General features: G+C 38.7%; 1 protein-coding gene across 6 annotated transcripts in view; it reads left to right on the top strand.

The window, feature by feature from the left end:
* The window catches only part of AKAP10 (A-kinase anchoring protein 10), a 94,112-nt gene that overhangs the window by 34,852 nt on the left and 38,919 nt on the right, over nucleotides 1–20,341 (top strand). For all 6 annotated transcript variants that reach the window (XM_057500815.1, XM_057500812.1, XM_057500811.1 and 3 more), the window contains one exon: nucleotides 18,849–18,947. In XM_057500815.1, coding sequence (XP_057356798.1) covers nucleotides 18,849–18,947 — 99 coding nt within the window. The remainder of the gene's footprint in view (nucleotides 1–18,848; nucleotides 18,948–20,341) is intronic.

Genomic DNA, 20,341 nt, shown 5'->3' with positions numbered 1-20,341 from the left:
TGTTCCAACACCACTAACTGAAAAGACTCTTCTTACTCCATTGAATTGCCTTTGTACCTTGGCCATGTTTGTCTAGGTCTATTTCTGGACTCCCTGTTTCATTCTATTAATGTATTATGTCTATTCCTTCACCAGTGCCACACTGTCTTGATTGGTGTCATTTATAGTAAGTCTTAGAATTGGAAAGTATGAGTCTGCAAAGTATGTACTTTCTCTTTCAAAATTATTTTTTTTATCCTAGTTTTTGTTCTAGTTTTTAGAATAATCTCGTTTATATCTGTCAGAAGCTCTGCTGTAATTTTATTGGAATTGCATTCAGTATATAGGTCAGTTTGGAGAGAATTTACATCTTAACTATATTGAGTCTTATAATCCATGGATATGGTGTATGTCTTCATTTACTTAGGTCTTTGATTTTTTTCATCAGCATTGTATACTTTTCGGACCCTTCCCGTGTTTTGTTAGACTTATATCTAAAGTATTTCTTTTTGGTGCTGTTGTAAATGGTATTAAAAATTTTTTTTGTTTAATTTTTCATTGCTAATATATAGAAAGATGATTCACTTTTTTTTTTTTTAATAATTATTTATTATTGAAGGGTAGTTGACGCACAGTATTACATTACATTAGTTTCAAGTGTACAACACAGTGGTAAAACATTTATATACATAATTCTAGGTTCCAGCTATCACCCTACCAGGCTGTTACAATATCTTGACTATATTCCTTATGCTATACATTACATCCCGGTTACTAATTTATTTTACCATTGGAAGTCTGTCCTTTTTTTTTTTTTTTTTTCCTGTGAGGGCATCTCTCATATTTATTGATCAAATGGTTGTTAACGACAATAAAATTCTGTATAGGGGAGTCAATGCTCAATGCACAATCATTAATCCACCCCAAGCCTAATTTTCCTCAGTCTCCAATCTTCTGAGGCATAACAAACAAGTTCTTACATGGAGAACAAATTCTTACATAATGAATAAGTTACATAGTGAACAGTACAAGGGCAGTCATAACAGAAACTTTCGGTTTTGCTCATGCATTATGAACTATAAACAGTCAGTTCAAATATGAATACTCATTTGATTTTTATACTTGATTTATATGTGGATACCACATTTCTCTCTTTATTATTATTATTTTTAATAAAATGCTGAAGTGGTAGGTAGATACAAGATAAAGGTAGAAAACATAGTTTAGTGTTGTAAGAGCAAATGTAGATGATCAGGTGTGTGCCTGTAGACTATGTGTTAATCCAAGCTAGACCAGGGCAATAAAACATCCACGTATGCAGAAGATTTCTCTCAGAACGGGGGGGTGAGGTTCTAAGCCTCACCTCTGTTGATCCCCAATTTCTCACCTGATGGCCCCCCTGTGACTCTGCCTGTCTTAGGTTGTTCCTCCCTTGAGGAATCTTACCCGTCTCTGGCTAACCAGTCATCTTCCAGGGCCATACAGGGAAATGTGAAGTTGGTAAGTGAGAGAGAAGCCTTATTGTTTGAAAAGGTTAGCTTTTTACTTCTTTGCATATTTATGCCCTGTGGCTTCTATGCCCAGCATTTGTCTTGAGGTATCTTTACCACTTGGAAGAATTATGATACTCGGTAAATTTCATATGAGGCACGAATTCTATTTAAGGGTTGTAATTAGGAAGGAAGAAGAAAAGCTATAGAAGTAGCAGGCGGAAGAAAACATGGGAAGATTGATTATTTGTTTGACATATCTTCTTGTAGAGTAACTTCAGCATGTATAGGTTTTAAGCTACTACTTAAATTGCACACACACATTAACATAATAGGAGTATAGTTACATAACCAAAGCGTATCTGTAATTACCAGCCATCTCCAGTGAAACCAAGAAAACCAGTTAGGCACCTTAGGCATTTGTGAAAACTTATCTATGATATGGTGGATATTGTCCAACTGAACTTGAACAGTCTGAGAGAAATCAGACAAATTAAAACAACCCATTCCTGGGGACTGTTCACATGCCATATGTTCTTTTAACAGTAAATAGTCTGTAGTTGTAAGACTTTGAAGTGCTACAATTTGCACTTCTCCAAATTCTTGGTTGAGTTCCAACAGTATAGATCCAGTCAAATTTGTTGTTTTACTGTATGCACAGGCCAGCTTAGATATCTCCTTCCTCATTCCCATGGCAAGTCCAGGAACTGGTGGGATGAGTGCATCTACAGCTGTAGCAGTGCGTGGATCTTTGTTGGGGTTTTTTGATGATCATCTTCTGGCATGAGTCTTCCAGAGAGTGCAGATGTTGGAAGTTCTTTTTCATATCATATCTTAGTTCATTTTCGGGGTAGCCCAATTAGGCTTTGATCCTCTGTATAAACACAAACAGACCCTTTGCCTACACTTTTATATGCCCTTTATACCCTTGTGTAGAACTCGTTGGAGGTTACCACACAGGAACTGCCCTTTTTTTTTTTTGCTTTGTTTTTGGTATCACTAATCTACACTTACATGACGAATATTATGTTTACTAGGCTCTCCCCTATACCAGGTCCCCCCTATAAACCCCTTTACAGTCACTGTCCATCAGCATAGCAAAATGTTGTAGAATCACTACTTGCCTTCTCTGTGTTGTATAGCCCTCCCTTTTCTCCTACCCCCCCATGCATGTTAATCTTAATACCCCGCTACTTCTCCCCCCCTTATCCCTCCCTACCCACCCATCCTCCCCAGTCCCTTTCCCTTTGGTACCTGTTAGTCCATTCTTGAGTTCTGTGATTCTGCTGCTGTTTTGTTCCTTCAGTTTTTCCTTTGTTCTTATATTCCACAGATAACTGAAATCATTTGGTATTTCTCTTTCTCCGCTTGGCTTGTTTCACTGAGCATAATACCCTCCAGCTCCATCCATGTTGCTGCAAATGATTGGATTTGCCCTTTTCTTATGGCTGAGTAGTATTCCATTGTGTATATGTACCACATCTTCTTTATCCATTCATCTATAGATGGACATTTAGGTTGCTTCCAATTCTTGGCTATTGTAAATAGTGCTGCAATAAACATAGGGGTGCATCTGTCCTTCTCAAACTTGATTGCTGCATTCTTAGGGTAAATTCCTAGGAGTGGAATTTTGGGTCAAATGGTAAGTCTGTTTTGAGCATTTTGATGTACCTCCATACTGCTTTCCACAATGGTTGAACTAACTTACATTCCCACCAGCAGTGTAGGAGGGTTCCCCTTTCTCCACAGCCTCGCCAACATTTGTTGTTGTTTGTCTTTTGGATGGCAGCCATCCTTACTGGTGTGAGGTGATACCTCATTGTAGTTTTAATTTGCATTTCTCTGATAATTAGCGATGTGGAGCATCTTTTCATGTGTCTGTTCGCCATCTGTATTTCTTTTTTGGAGAACTGTCTGGTCAGTTCCTCTGCCCATTTTTTAATTGGGTTATTTGTTTTTTGTTTGTTGAGGCGTGTGAGCTCTTTATATATTCTGGACGTCAAGCCTTTATCGGATGTGTCATTTTCAAATATATTCTCCCATACTGTAGGGATCCTTCTTGTTCTATTGATGGTGTCTTTTGCTGTACAGAAGCTTTTCAGCTTAATATAGTCCCACTTACTCATTTTTACTGTTGTTTTCCTTGCCCGGTGAGATATGTTCAAGAAGAGGTCACTCATGTTTATGTCTAAGAGGTTTGTGCCTATGTTTTCTTCCAAGAGTTTAATGGTTTCATGACTTACATTCAGGTCTTTGATCCATTTTGAGTTTACTTTTGTATATGGGGTTAGACAATGGTCCAGTTTCATTCTCCTACATGTAGCTGTCCAGTTTTGCCAGCACCACCTGTTGAAGAGACTATCATTTCGCCATTGTATGTCCATGGCTCCTTAATCAAATATTAATTGACCATATATGTCTGGGTTAATGTCTGGATTCTCTAGTCTGTTCCATTGGTCTGTGGCTCTGCTCTTGTGCCAGTACCAAATTGTCTTGATTACTATGGCTTTATAGTAGAGCTTGAAGTTGGGGAGTGAGATCCCCCCTACTTTATTCTTCTTTCTCAGGATTGCTTTGGCTATTCGGGATCTTTGGTGTTTCCATATGAATTTTTGAATTATTTGTTCCAGTTCATTGAAGAATGTTGCTGGTAGTTTCATAGGGATTGCATCAAATCTGTATATTGCTTTGGGCAGGATGGCCATTTTGACGATATTAATTCTTCCTAGCCACGAGCATGGGATGAGTTTCCATCTGTTAGTGTCCCCTTTAATTTCTCTTAAGAGTGACTTGTAGTTTTCAGAGTATAAGTCTTTCACTTCTTTGGTTAGGTTTATTCCTAGGTATTTTATTTTTTTTGATGCAATTGTGAATGGAGTTGTTTTCCTGATTTCTCTTTCTGTTGGTTCATTGTTAGTATAAGAAAGCCACAGATTTCTGTGTGTTGATTTTGTATCCTGCAACTTTGCTGTATTCCGATATCATCAGTTCTAGTAGTTTTGGGGTGGAGTCTTTAGGGTTTTTTATGTACAGTATCATGTCATCTGCAAATAGTGACAGTTTAACTTCTTCTTTACCAATCCGGATTCCTTGTATTTATTTATTTTGTCTGATTGCCGTGGCTAGGACCTCCAGTACTATGTTAAATAACAGTGGAGAGAGTGGGCATCCCTGTCTAGTTCCCGATCTCAGAGGAAATGCTTTCAGCTTCTCGCTGTTCAATATAATGTTGGCTGTGGGTTTATCATAGATGGCCTTTATTATGTTGAGGTACTTGCCCTCTATTCCCATTTTGCTGAGAGTTTTTAACATGAATGGATGTTGAACTTTGTCAAATGCTTTTTCAGCATCTATGGAGATGATCATGTGGTTTTTGTCTTTCTTTTTGTTGATGTGGTGGATGATGTTGATGGACTTTCGAATGTTGTGCCATCCTTGCATCCCTGGGATGAATCCCACTTTGTCACGGTGTATGGTCTTTTTGATGTATTTTTGAATTCGGTTTGCTAATATTTTGTTGAGTATTTTTGCATCTACGTTCATCAGGGATATTGGTCTGTAGTTTTCTTTTTTGGTGGTGTCTTTGCCTGGTTTTGGTATTACGGTGATGTTAGCTTCATAGAATGAGTTTGGCAGTATAACCTCCTCTTCTATTTTCTGGAAAACTTTAAGGAGAATGGGTATTATGTCTTCCCTGTATGTCTGATAAAATTCCGAGGTAAGTCCATCTGGCCCGGGGGTTTTGTTCTTTGGTAGTTTTTTGATTACCGCTTCAATTTCGTTGCTTTTAATTGGTCTGTTTAGATTTTCTGTTTCTTCCTGGGTCAATCTTGGAAGGTTATATTTTTCTAGGAAGTTGTCCATTTCTCCTAGGTTTCCCAGCTTGTTAGCATATAGGTTTTCATAGTATACTCCAATAATTCTTTGTATTTCTGTTGGGTCCGTCGTGATTTTTCCTTTCTCGTTTCTGATACTGTTGATTTGTGTTGACTCTCTTTTCTTCTTAATAAGTCTGGCTAGAGGCTTATCTATTTTGTTTATTTTCTCGAAGAACCAGCTCTTGGTTTCATTGATTTTTGCTATTGTTTTATTCTTCTCAATTTTATTTATTTCTTCTCTGATCTTTATTATGTCCCTCCTTCTGCTGACCTTAGGCCTCATCTGTTCTTCTTTTTCCAATTTCGATAATTGTGACATTAGACCATTCATTTGGGATTGCTCTTCCTTTTTTAAATATGCTTGGATTGCTATATACTTTCCTCTTAAGACTGCTTTTGCTGTGTCCCACAGAAGTTGGGGCTTAGTGTTGTTGTTGTCATTTGTTTCCATATATTGCTGGATCTCCATTTTGATTTGGTCATTGATCCATTGATTATTTAGGAGCGTGTTGTTAAGCCTCCATGTGTTCGTGAGCCTCTTTGCTTTCTTTGTACAGTTTATTTCTAGTTTTATGCTTTTGTGGTCTGAAAAGTTGGTTGGTAGGATTTCAATCTTTTGGAATTTTCTGAGGCTCTTTTTGTGGCCTAGTATGTGGTCTATTCTGGAGAATGTTCCATGTGCACTTGAGAAGAATGTATATCCCGCTGCTTTTGGATGTAGAGTTCTATAGATGTCTATTAGGTCCATCTGCTCTACTGTGTTGTTCAGTGCTTCCGTGTCCTTACTTATTTTCTGCCCGGTGGATCTATCCTTTGGGGTGAGTGGTGTGTTGAAGTCTCCTAGAATGAATGCATTGCAGTCTATTTCCCCCTTTAGTTCTGTTAGTATTTGTTTCACATATGCTGGTGCTCCTGTGTTGGGTGCATATATATTTAGAATGGTTATATCCTCTTGTTGGACTGAGCCCTTTATCATTATGTAGTGTCCTTCTTTATCTCTTGTTACTTTCTTTGTTTTGAAGTCTATTTTGTCTGATATTAGTACTGCAACCCCTGCTTTCTTCTCACTGTTGTTTGCTTGAAATATGTTTTTCCATCCCTTGACTTTTAGTCTGTACATGTCTTTGGGTTTGAGGTGAGTTTCTTGTAAGCAGCATATAGATGGGTCTTGCTTTTTTATCCATTCTGTTACTCTGTTTCTTTTGGTTGGTGCATTCAACCCATTAACATTTAGGGTGACTATTGAAAGATATGTACTTATTGCCATTGCAGGCTTTAAATTCGTGGTTACCAAAGGTTCAAGGTTAGCCTCTTTAGTATCTTACTGCCTAACTTAGCTCGCTTATTGAGCTGTTATATACACTGTCTGGAGATTCTTTTCTTCTCTCCCTTCTTATTCCTCCTCCTCGATTCTTCATATGTTGGGTGTTTTGTGCTGTGGTCTGTCTAGGAGTGCTCCCATCTAGAGCAGTCCCTGTAAGATGTTCTGTAGAGGTGGTTTGTGGAAAGCAAATTCCCTCAGCTTTTGTTTGTCTGGGAATTGTTTAATCCCACCGTCATATTTGAATGATAGTCGTGGTGGGTACAGTATCCTTGGTTCAAGGCCCTTCTGTTTCATTGTATTAAATATATCATGCCATTCTCTTCTGGCCTGTAGGGTTTCTGTTGAGAAATCTGACGTTAGCCTGATGGGTTTCCCTTTATAGGTGAGCTTTTTCTCTCTAGCTGCCTTTAACACTCTTTCCTTGTCCTTGATCTTTGCCATTTTAATTATTATGTGTCTTGGTGTTGCCCTTCTTGGATCCTTTCTGTTGGGGGTTCTGTGTATTTCCGTGGTCTGTTCGATTACTTCCTCCCCCAGTGTGGGGAAGTTTTCAGCAATTATTTCTTCTAAGATACTTTCCATCTCTTTTCCTCTCTCTTCTTCTTCTGGGACCCCTATAATACGGATATTGTTCCTTTTGGATTGGTCACACAGTTCTCTTAATATTGTTTCATTCCTGGAGATCCTTTTGTCTCTCTCTCTGTCAGCTTCTATGCATTCCTGTTCTCTGATTTCAATTCCATCAATGGCCTCTTGCATTCTATCCATTCTGCTTATAAACCCTTCCAGAGTTTGTTTCATTTCTGCGATCTCCTTTCTGGCATCTGTGATCTCCTTCCGGACTTCATCCCATTTCTCTTGCGTATTTCTCTGCATCTCTGTCAGCATGTTTATGATTCTTATTTTGAATTCTTTTTCAGGAAGACTGGTTAGGTCTGTCTCCTTCTCTGGTGTTGTCTCTGTGATCTTTGTCTGCCTGTAGCTTTGCCTTTTCATGGTGATAGGAATAGTTTGCAGAGCTGGGACGAGTGACAGCTGGAAGGACTTCCTTTCTTGTTGGTTTGTGGCCCTCCTCTCCTGGGAGAACACTGACCTCTAGTGGCTTGTGCTGGGCAGCTGCGCGCAGACAGGGTTTCTGCTTCCTGCCCGGCTGCTATGGAGTTAATCTCCGCTGTTGCTGTGGGCGTGGCCTGGCTCGGGCAGCTACTCAAAAGTGGTGGAGTCGCGCTGGAGCAGGAGCTGCTGGGAGGCTATTTATCTCCGTAAGGGGCCTCCCTGCTCCCTGCAGCCCAGGGGTTAGGGTGCCCAGAGATCCAGGATTCCCTACCTCTGGATTAAGTGACCCGCCCTGCCCCTTTAAGACTTCCAAAAAGCACCCGCCAAAACAAAACAACGACCACCAAAAAAAAAAAAAAAAGAAAAAAAAATTTTAATTAAAAAAAAAAGTTTTTAATTAAGAAAAAAAAAAAAAAGGTGGTTGTTCGTTTTTCTTTATTCTCCGGTGCCAGCCTCAGGCCTCTGCTCACCGGTCTTTCTGCCCTGTTTCCCTTGTATTGGTGTCCCTATCCCTTTAAGACTTCCAAAAAGCCGTCGCCAAAACAAAACAGCAAAAAAGCAAAAAAAAAAAAATGGTCGCGCGCTTTTCTTATGTCCTCTGGCGCCCAGCCTCCAGTGCCCGCTCACTGTTCTTGCTGCCCTGTTTTCCTAGTATCCAGGGCCCTGCACTCTGGCCCGGATTGCTGGGGTTGGGTGTTCGGCAGTCCTGGGCGCCGTCTCCCTCCCGCTCTGCCTGCTCTTCTCCCGCCGGGAGCTGGGGGGAGGGGCGCTCGGCTCCCGCGGGGCCGGGGCTTTTATCTTACCCCCTTCGCGAGGCGCTGGGTTCTCTCAGGTGCGGATGTGGTCTGGATATTGTCCTGTGTCCTCTGGTCTTTATTCTAGGAAGGGTTGTCTTTGTTATATTTTCATAGATATATGTGGTTTTGGGAGGAGATTTCCGCTGCTCTACTCACGCCGCCATCTTCCGCCCCTCCTCCAGATGATTCACTTTTATATGTTGACTTTACTAAACTCATTTATTACTTTTAAGAGCTATTTCATAGATTGGGATTTTCTACGTAGACCCTCATTTTGTCTGTGAAGAGAGACTGTGTTACTCCTTTCCAATCAGTATTTTTTCTTCTTTCCCTTACTGCTCTAGCTAGAACTTTGTGTCCATGTTGATTAGTTAGGAGTGGTGAGAATGGATATTCTTGGTCTTAGAGGGAAAGCCTTCAGTCCTTCAGCACTAAGTATGAGGTTACCTATGGGTTTCGTATAAATGCCCTTTATCAGGTTGATGGAGTTCCCTTGTCTTAATAGTTTACTGAGAGTAGTTGGTGCTGGAATCATGAATGGTGTTGAATTTTGTCAAGTGTTTTTCTGTGTCATTTGATATAACTATGTGATGATTCTTTATTTCTCTTCCTTATTCCTCCTCCTCCATTCTTTATATGTTAGGTGTTTTATTCTGTACTCTTTTGTGTTTTCTTTGACTGCTTTTGTGAGTAGTTGATTTTATTTTTTGCCTTTATTTAGTATTTGATTGGTCTGCTTTCTTTGGTGTGATTTTATTTTCTCTCTTGACAACTATTTAGCCTTAGGAATGCTCCCATCTAGAGCAGTCTCTCTAGAATACCCTGTAGAGGTGGTTTGTGGGAGGCAAATTCCCTCAACTTTTGCTTGTCTGGGAATTGTTTAATCCCTCCTTCATATTTAAATGATAATCATGGTGGATACAGTATTCTTGGTTCAAGGCCCTTGTTTCATTGCATTAAATATATCATGCCATTCTCTTCTGGCCTGTAAGGTTTCTGATGAGAAGTCTGATGATAGCCTGATGGGTTTTCCTTTGTAGGTAACCTTTTTTCTCTCTCTGGCTTCCTTTAAATACTCTGTCCTTGTCTTTGATTTTTGCCATTGTAATTATTATATGTCTTAGTGTTGTCCTCCTTGGGTCCCTTGTGTTGGGAGTTCTGTGGGCTTCCATGGTCTGAGAGACTATTTCCTCCCCCAGTTTGGGGAAGTTTTCAGCAGTTATTTCTTCAAATATACTTTCTAACCCTTTTTCTCTCTCTTCTTCTGGTTCTCCTATAATGCGAATATTGTTCCGTTTGGATTGGTCACACAGTTCTCTTAATATTCCTTCATTCCTGGAGATCCTTTTATCTCTCTCTGCCTCAGCTTGTCTATATTACTTTTCTCTGATTTCTGTTCCATTAATGGCCTCTTGCACCTCATCCAGTCTGCTCTTAAGTCCTTCCAGAGATTGTTTTATTTCTGTATTCTCCCTCCCTACTTCCTCCTTTAGCTCTTGCATATTTCTCTGCAGGTCCATCAGCATGGTTATGACCTCTATTTTGAATTCTTTTTTAGGAAGATTGGTTAACTCTATCTCCCCAGGCCCTCTCTCAGGGGTTGTCTGGGTAATTCTGGACTGGACCAAATTCTTCTGCCTTTTCATGGCGATAGAGGTAGCTATAGGCAGGTAGCGTGTGTTTCGTTTGGGAGAACAAAGTCCTTTCCTGTTTGCTGGTCGCCTTGCCCTTCTCCGCTGCCTGTGTTGGGTACCCGCATGCCTGGAGCAGCCTCCTGATTAATCCCCTAAGCTGCCGTGGGCGGGATTGCCGTCAGGGTAGCCCAGAGCCCTGTGGGGAGTGGTAGGTGCGCTGGGTGTGCTCTCCTGCAAGAACGGTGCTCCTTAACGCCTTGCCCTGGTTTCCTCTGCCTGCGCCAGGCAGCTGCATGCTGGAGGTAGTCTTTGGGTCTGGCCCAAATGGCTGCGTACCAGGAAGAGATTCTGGGCAGCTGCTGGGTGCACGGCTGCTCCCCGGAAGCTCCACCACCGCCGCGGGTGTGTGCTGCCGCTCTCCAGCTACTGGGCTGCTGTATCGGTGGTGGTTGCACCTGCTGGAGAACGACTGGCAGACTGCTTTTAGCTATGAGGGGCTTCAGGGCTGTGTTGCCACCCAGGAGGCTGGGGCGCCTGACGTTCCTAAGGAATCCCTGCCTGCTTGGCTGAGTGTGCCGGGATGCTTCCATCCCACTGTGAGGCCCTTGTCCCTTTAACTTTAAGACTTTCAAAAAGCACTCGCTTTTCTTTTGTCCCAGGGCAGCCTGTTGCAGGGACCCAGTCACAGATTGTGCTTTTCTGTTTCCCTAATATCCAGCACACCATATAGTGTGTGTCTGCGCTCCTGGTGCAGATTACTAGAGCTGGTTGTTTAGCAGTCCTGGGCTTCCACTCCCTCCCCCCTCTGACTTCTTTCCTCCCGCCTGTGGGTTATGGTGGGGGGAGTGCTCGGGTTCCGCCAGGCCGCGGCTTGTATCTTACCCCCTTCATGAGATGCTGAGTTCTCGCAGATGTAGATGGAGCCTGGCTGTTGTACTGTATCCACTGGTCTCTCTTTTAGGAGTAGTTGTATTTGTTGTATTTTCAAAAGTATATATGGTTTTGGGAGGAGATTTCCGCTGCCCTACTCATGCTGCTCTCTTGGCTCCTCCTTCATCTTAACAATTTTAAGTCTTCCAATTCATGAACACAGCATGTCTTTCCATTTATCTGTGTCTTTAATTTTTTCAGTAATGTTTTGCAGTTTTCAGTGTAGAGATCTTTCACTTCCTTGGTTAAATTTATTCCTATGTATATTTTATTCTCTTTGATGCTATTGTAAATGGGATTGTTTTCTTAATTTGCTTTTTGGAGTTATTTTTAGTATGTAGAAATGCAACTGAATTTTACATGTTGATTCAGCAACTCTACTGAATTCTAAGTTTTTTGTGGAGTCCTTAGGGTTTTCTACATTAAAAATGTCATCTGTGAATAGAGACAATTTTACTTCCCTTTCAATTTGGATACCTTTTGTTTTTCCTAATTGCCTTGGCTTGAACTTCTAGTACTATGCTGAATAGAAGTGATGAGAGTGGGCATCCTTGCTTTGTTCCTAATCTTAGAGGAAAACAGTTTTTCACTATTGCATATGATGTTAGCTGTGAGTTTTTCATATATGACCTTATTAATGTGTGAGGTAATTTTCTTCTAGGTGTTGAGAGTTTTAAGTCGTGAAAGAGGGTTGAATTTTGTCAAATAGTTTTTCTGCATCTGTTGAGTTTGATCATGTGGTTTTTATCCTTCAATTTTGTTGATGTGGTATATCACCTTAGTTGATTTTTATATTTTGAAACATCCTTGCATTCCGAGGATGAAACCCACTTATGTCATGGTATTTGATCCTTTTAAATGTACTGTTGAATTGTTTGCCAGTATTTTGTTGAGGATTTTTGTATCTATGCTCATCAGGGATATATTGTTCTGTAGTTTTCTTGTAGTGTCTTTGGTTTTGGTTATTAGGGTAATGCTAATCTCATAAAATGAGTTTGGAAGTGTTCCTTTTCGTTTTTTTGGGAAGAGTTTGAGAAGGAGTGGTGTTAATTTTTCTTTAAATGTTTGGTAGAATTCAACAGTGAAGTCATCTGCTCCTGGAATTTTCTTTGTTGGAAGGTTTTTGATGACTGATTCACAATCTCCTTACAAGTTATAGATACGTTCAGATTTGCTGTTTCGTAATGATTCAGCCATAGCAGGTTGTATGTTTCTAGGAATTTATCTATTTCTTCTACGTTGTTGGCATATAATTGTTTGTACTAGTACCTTATGAGCCTTTTATTTCTCTGTGGCATCAGTTGCAATGTGTCATTTCATTTCTGATTTAAGTCTTCTCTCTTGTTATCTTAGTCCTGCTAAAGGTTGGTAATTTTGTTGATCTTTTCAAAAACACAACATTCATTGACTTTTCTATTGTTTTTCTGTTCTCTATTTTGTTTATTTCTGCTTTAATCTTTATTTCTTCACTTCTGATAACTTTGGGCTTAGTTTTTTCCTTTTGTAGTTTCTTAAGATTTGAAGTTAGGTTGTTTGAGATCTTAATGTAAGTGTTTATAGCTATAAATGTTCCTCTTAGTACTGCTTTTGCTTCATCCCATATGTTTTTGTATGTTGTTTTCATTTTTGTTTGTTTCAAGATACTTTTTAATTTCCCTTTTGATTTCTTTTTTGAATCATTGATTATTTAAGAGTATATTTAATGTTCACATATTTTGTTTTCCAGGTTTCTTTCTGGTTTCATTCCAGTGGTCAAAAAAGGATACTTGGTGTGATTTTTGTCTTTGTAAATTTAAGACTTGTTTTCTGAACTAACATGATCTGTCCTAGGGAATGATCCATATGTGTTGAGAAGACTGTATCCTGCTGCTGTAGGGTAGTGTTCTGTATATGTCTGTTAGGTTCATTTGGTCTGTGATTGTTCAAGTTTTCTGGTTACTTACTGATTTTTTCTGTGTGAATGTTGTGCTCATTATTGGAAGTGGGATATTGAAATTTCTTACTATTACTGTGTTGCTGCTTATTTCTTCCTTCACTTCTGTCAGTGTTTGCCTTACATATTTAGGTGCTCTGGTGTTGGGTGCATATATATCTTCTGGGTGGATTGACTCTTCTGTCATTTTATAATGTCCTTCTTGGTCTCTTGTGACAGTTTTTGACTTAAAGCCTATCTTATCTGATGTTAAGTATAGCCACTTCTGCTCTTTTGGTTACTATTTGTATGGAATATCTTTTTTTATTCCTTCATTTTCAGCCTGTATGTGTCCTTATGTCCAAAGTGAGTCTCTTGTAGACAGCATATAATGGGATCTTGATTTTTTAAAAAAATCCATTCAACTATTCTGTGTCTGTGGGAGTTTATTTAGATGTAATTATTGATAGAATAGGATTTACTATTGCTATTTTGTTAATTGTTTTCTGAATGTCTTCTAGGTCTTTTGTCCTTCTTTTCTTCTCTTGCTTTCTCCCTTTGTGTTTCCTTGTTTTTATATAGTGACATGCTTTGATTCCTTTCTTCCTTCTTTTGCTTATCTTCTGTAGGTATTTTTCATTGTGATTACCGTGGGGCTTACACGAAAGATTTTAGTCATAATAATCTACTTTAAGATGACAACTGAAATCTAATCACATTAAAAATCTCTATGCTTTTATTTCTCTCTGGCCTCACCCCACCACTTTCTTGTTCAAATATGTCGTTTTAATTTTTTTGTACATAAGTTTTCTATAAAAATAGGGATAATCTATTTGCAACAACATGGATGGAGCTAGAGGGTATTATGCTCAGTGAAATAAGCCAGGCAGAGAAAGACAAGTATCAAATGATTTCACTCATCTGTGGAGTATAAGAACAAAGAAAAAAACTGAAGGAACAAAACAGCAGCAGACTCACAGAACCCAAGAATGGACTAACAGTTACCAAAGGGAAAGGGACTGGGGAGGATGGGTGGGAAGGCAGGAATAAGGGGGAAAAAGAGGGGCATACGATTAGCAGACATAATGTAGCGGGGAGGGGGACACAGGAAAGGCAGTATATGCAGAGAAGACAATTAATGATTCTATAGCATCTTACTACGCTGATGGACAGTGACTGTAATGGGGTATGTGGGGGGACTTGATAATAGGAAGTGCCTAGTAACCATAATGTTCAAGTAATTATACATTAATAATACCAAAAAAAAATAGGGATTATCTATTCTGCTAACCTAGGAGTTCTCAAAATGTGGTTCACACACTCTTGGAGGAGAGTACCTGAGACTTTTCAAGGGGGTCTATGTGGTCAGACTATTTCCACAGTAATTCTAAGATGATACTTGTCTTTTTTCACTGTGTTGGTATTTGTAATGATGGTGCTGTAAGTCCGGGGAAAGGAAATCCCGGAGCAAAATACCTCTGAAAGCCAAAATCAGTAAAAGGGAGAAAAAAAGTTTAAAATCCATTTATTGCTTATAAACTGCAGTCCAGGGCCTTCTCTCTTTCCTGCTCCAGCAGAAGCAAAACTGGCACCACCCCTCACCTCTCAGGTACAGATAAGCCCTCTGTTGCCCAGGTAATTACCCATTGATATGGAGATGAATTCTCCACTCCTGAGGATATGCAAATGAACTAAAGCCATACTTCTTTCCACCTCTGAATGCCTATTGATATGCAGATGTACTAAAGCCAGGCAGGATATTCTGAAAGTATTACAATTTTACCCACAGGTGCAAAGGCAATTTTGGGAATATGTGCTGGCATTGGACCAGATTCTACGAGTAGTCATTGTGAGCTATCATATACTCCCAGTAAAATTGTTAGTTTTACTTAAGTATATCTTTGGAGAAGTGATAATTAATTTTACTAAATCTAAACCTTTTGAGTATATGTCTCTTAATCTGTATGAGTAAATTGAAAGTGTACAGGATATTGAAGTATACTACTTGTCTTTAAGGAAAATTTATGTAGTTGATTGTTTTTGTGAGGTCAGTTAGCTGCTGTTTTAATGGAATTCCATTTTTATTTGAAAGAATGACTGTAGACAAACCCTGGTTATTCATACTTTGGTATTTGGCAGAGTATTTTTCTTGGAAATGAATTAAATGAGCTTGTCATTTCAAGGAAGACAGCTGACAGTATTGTTGCCCAGTGGTAAAATTTAAGATTTTCAAGTGAAAATCAGAGTTTTAGAAAACTTGTATATACCACTGTGTACTTTGACAGCTTTAAAAAGTGTTCTTTTAAAGTAATTGGTGATATTATTGATGTGATTTCTTTTTTACACTATATGATGCAATGTATCAATATTTAGAAAATTAGTGAACCAGTATTTTCCAAAATATTCAAAAATATGTTAATGTTATAAAATCATTCATGAGTAAAAGATTCTTTGGGAATGTAAATTGGTTCCACCATTGTGAAAAGCAATATGGAGGTTCCTCAAAAAACTAAAAATAGAAACACCAGTAGTAATTCCACTCTTAGGAATTTATCCAAAGAAAATGATATCCCTGATTTGAAAAGACATATGTGCCCCATGTTTATTGTTGCACTATTTACAATAGCCAATATATTGAAGCAACCTAAGTGTCCATCAACAAATGAATGAATAAAGAAGATGTGGTACATATGTACAATGGAATATTATTCAGCCATGAAAAGAAAATCAATCTTGTCATTTGCAACAACATTGGATGGATCTAGAGGGGTTATGCTCAGTGAAATAAGCCAGTGGTGAAAGACAAAAACCAAATGATTTCACTCATTTGTGGAGTATAAAAACAAAGCAAAACAGAGGGAACAAAATAGCAGTAAACTCATAGCCACTGAGAAGGGACTAGTGGTTACCAAAAGGGAAGGGTTGGGGAGGGTGGGTAGGGAAGGAGAAGAGGATAAAGTACCAAATGATTTCACTCATTTGTGTGATATAAAAACAAAGCAAAACTGAGGGAACAAAATAGCAGTGGACTCACAGACATTGAGAAGGGACTAGCCATTACCAGAGGGGAGGGGTTGGGGAAGGAGGGTGGGGAGGAAGAAGGCGATAAAGGGGCACTATAATTACCAGTCACAATATAGGTAGGTCACAGGGATGGCTGTACAGTATGGAGAATACAATTAATGATTTTATAACGTCTTACTACCTTGATAGACAGTGACCACAATGGGGTGTGTGTGTGAGGACTTGATAATATGGGTGAATGTTGAACCACTGTGTTGTGTATTTGAAACCATCATAAGATTGTACATCAGTGATACTTTAATAAAAAACTAAACATTCCAAAATGACCAGTACTATTTTCTATGACAGTTGTTCTCAAGTATAATCTGTACTTTGTTTTTTCAGAAAAATATAAGCATGTCTTCTAGGCATCAGAAGGGTTACCAATCTTCACATTACTTTTATAAATAAAAATACTGCATTTCCAAAAAAAAAAAGATCCATTAAACATGAGAAGTAAACCAGTGGATTTTAATCTAACGGAATACAAGTTCATTGGTAGGGTTTCAGATTCTACATTTTAACTAGCCTTTGAGAAACTACCACCTGTCAATTTTTGGTGTAGTATCAGAAGAATATATACACATTTATCTCAAAAAGCTATTAAAATACTCCTTTGCCCAGCTACACATGCCTGATGCCAGATTTTCTTAATAAATATGAACGGAAACTGTTTCTGTGTTCACAACACTTCTTTTTTTTAATTAAAGTATCATTGATATACAATCTTATGAAGATTTCACATGAGCAACGTTATGGTTTCAACATTCACTCATATTATCAGGTACCTCCCCACCCCATTGCAGTCACTGTCCATCAGTGTAGTAAAATTCTACAGAGTCATTACTTGTCTTTTCTGTGCTCTACTGCCATCCCTGTGAGCCACCTATATTGTGATTGCTAATTATAGTGCCCCTTAATCCCCTTCTTCCTCCCCAACCCCTCCCCTCTGGTAACCACTAGTCCCTTCTCAGTGTCTGCGAGTCCACTGCTATTTTGTTCCCTCAGTTTTGCTTTGTTTTTATTTCACACAAATGAGTGAAATCATTTGGTACTTAACCTTTCTCTGCCTGGCTTATTTCACTGAGCATAATACTCTCTACCTCCATTCATGTTGTTGGAAATGGTAGAATTTCTTTTCTTTTTATGGCTGAATAATATTCCATCGTGTATATGTACCATATCTTCTTTAGCTATTCATCTATTGAACACAGTCTTCTTATACCAAATGTGTGGGTTTTACACACAAGGTAATTCTCCACTTCTCTGTGCACAGTAACTGTGTGTCCTACAGTTCAATTCATGTATTAAACTCCCAGAGTTAGCACAGACCCCACAGGTTAAGGGCTCAGTCCCACAAGATTGTCCCTCACTTCAGATGCCAGTTGCAAGTCCCACATTGTCACCTGTACTTCTGGCCAATCAGCTATAAATCAGGGGTTCCCACTACCCCTTCCTCATGTTCAGTAATTTGCTAAAATGGCTCACAGAACTCAGGGAAACACTTTACTTACATTTATTGGTTTATTTTAAAGGATATTATGAAGGATACAAGTGAACAGCCAGGTGATGAGTACACAGGGCAAGCTCTAGAAGGGTCCCCAAAACAGGGGCTTCTGTCTCTGTGGAGTTGGGGTATGCCACCCTTCTGGCACATGGGTGCATTTACCAACCTGAGGAGCTCTCTGAACTACTTATATAGTGCTTAAGGTTCCATTTTGTGGGTATGATAGATTAGGTTATTGGATGTTGGTGATGAGCTTGGTGAGCCCAGCACCCTTACCCTCCCTAGAGGCTGGGGAGTGGATCCGAAAGCTCCAGTGCTCTAATCTCATGGCTATTCCTCTCTGGCAACCATCCCCCATTCTGCAAGAATCACCTCCTACCATAAACATTCCTGTGGTTAAAAGGGGCTCATCTCACGCCTGCCTCTGAGGAAATTCCAAGGGTTTTAGAATCTCTGTCCCAGGAACCAGGATGAAGACCATACACAGATTTCTTATATCATATTATCACAGTACCAAAACAAAATAGCATCAATTTTGTTTTTTGTTATTTTGGCAAAAAGCAGGTATGAAAATCCAAGTGTGTTACTGAGACAAAGAGAGTTGCAAAAATGTAAAATAATGCCCTCTTCTCACTAATTTTTTCAGTCTGGAAAGTTATTTTCCTTTAAAAAGTTTATAAAACTAACATTTAAAATTGTTTATTTTAAGGGAATCATTTTTTTCTCAATTAAAATTTTTAATACCTAGTATCTATAGATAAAACTCATAAATAAAAGCTCTTTAGGGTTTTCAGTAATTTTTAAGATTGCAAAGAAGTCCTGAAACTAAAAAGTTTGAGATTCATTGTTTTAACCTGCGAGGGTTGTTGAGGTTCAACTGAATGTATTCATGAATGAAATTATTTTGTAAAATATTTTAAATGTAGGTATATAAGTAAATTTTTAGTTTCTTCTGTTACATTGTACAAGTCCTTCAAGTTGGGACTTTGCAGAAAAGACATGGAAAGAAGACATGTATAAATAATTGCTATTAAGGATTTGTTAGCTTAGATGTAGAGGAGGGACTTTCATAAAACTCCTCTTCCACAAACCAATGAAAAAGCCAACAGCATGATGGAGGCTTGCTTTGTTCTATATATATATATGTATGTATTTATGTGCATATGCATGTGTGCTTGGGTACACAAACAAACAAAGCCCTACTATTCATGAATATACTCCACTGCTGGTCCAAGTTGCCTTTTAATTTTTTGAAGTTGTCCCCTTCTTTCCTTACAGGTATAGAAAAAGATGCAGTGAATACTTTTACCAAATATATATCTCCAGATGCTGCTAAGCCAATCCCAATTACAGAAGCAATGAGAAATGATATCATAGGTAAGCAATGCTTGAAGCTATGGCCAAAATAGGCCTATTTTTGGTTAATGATTAAAAGTATTTTTTATAAACGTTCAGTTCAACATATCCCTTCCTACTCTGTTTTCAGTGTACTTTATTATATCTGATTGTAGCTCACTTACAAACTCTCTTTTGTATGTTGGACCCAAATTCTTAGACTTTGACTTGAATAACAACCGCAAGAACAATAGTAGCATACAGTTATTACTGTATCCCGAGCAGTATTATAAGCACTTCCTGTGGACAAACTAATGTAAAAAAATCTTGTAGCATAAATATAGTTGTTTTATGAATTAGGACACTGAAGCACAGAGAGGTAAATAACTTGCCCAAGGTAACACAGCTCAGACATGGCAGAGTCAGGATTTGAAACTTCTGCACTTTAATTAGTATGTTGTTTGGCAGTATTTGTTGAAGTGAGGATTGGGACCAGTTTTGTCTTATGTCTTCACCCTCCTTCCAAAAAAAGACTAGAATAGAAAATCAAAAGTACTTCACAGTACTGCATTTCAGGAAAATTGTTTCCAACGTGTGCATATACATATATGTGTGTGTGTGTGTGTGTGTGTGTGTGTATATATGTATACTGTGTCATATAAATACATTTCTCTGTAGGTCATAGTAACCAAAAAAATACTTGAAAGCTTGGACTATGTTGTATCAGAAAAACCTTAGGTGGACCTGCAATCAGATAAAAGTGGTTTGTTCATTGAACAAGTATTTATTATATTCCCATCAAGTCCTAGTAGTGTTTTCTTTTCTTACAGAAATTTAATATTTTTATCCATGAAATAAAGCATGTTATTCTGCTAACATATTCTTCCCAGCATGGGCCCCTTTCAGTCTTTACTACAGCCACTTTACACTCACTCATTAGAGCAAAGCCCCTTCCAGTCTCAGCCATGGTTCTTAAATTGGCCCACCAGACTTTCCAGTGAACAACTGTTGGCTATTTTAGGGTCTGTCAGATGCTACCCCACTGTTTTCTTTTTCTTTCTCCTACACAGGCATCTATAACACAGAGGTCTTGTGGCCATTAGTGGTTTTCCCTATCTGCTTGTATTTTGGGGTTTCACCCACTTTTGTTGCAAATGTTGTTATAGGATTTTATTTTTTCTATATAGTTCCTCTATTTTTATGTGGGAATTTGTTGCTGCCATCTTCCAGACTTCTCTAAATAGAGTGACTTTCCCTAATAATATACTGGAGTGTCCTAACTGATTAGAATTTGGCTGTTTGAGGAATTGGTTGTTCAGTGATTCCTTTGTTTGTTTGTACCAACCGATAACCAGACTTTCTGGGGTAGGGGACAAAAGGAGGGAGTTTTGAGTCAAAACATTTAAAAGTGAAATGTCACTTCAATTCTAATTTTC

This window comes from Manis pentadactyla, chromosome 4 (genome assembly GCF_030020395.1).
Source record: "Manis pentadactyla isolate mManPen7 chromosome 4, mManPen7.hap1, whole genome shotgun sequence".
Lineage (NCBI taxonomy): Eukaryota > Metazoa > Chordata > Mammalia > Pholidota > Manidae > Manis > Manis pentadactyla.
This window is presented reverse-complemented; position numbering and strand designations above follow the sequence as displayed.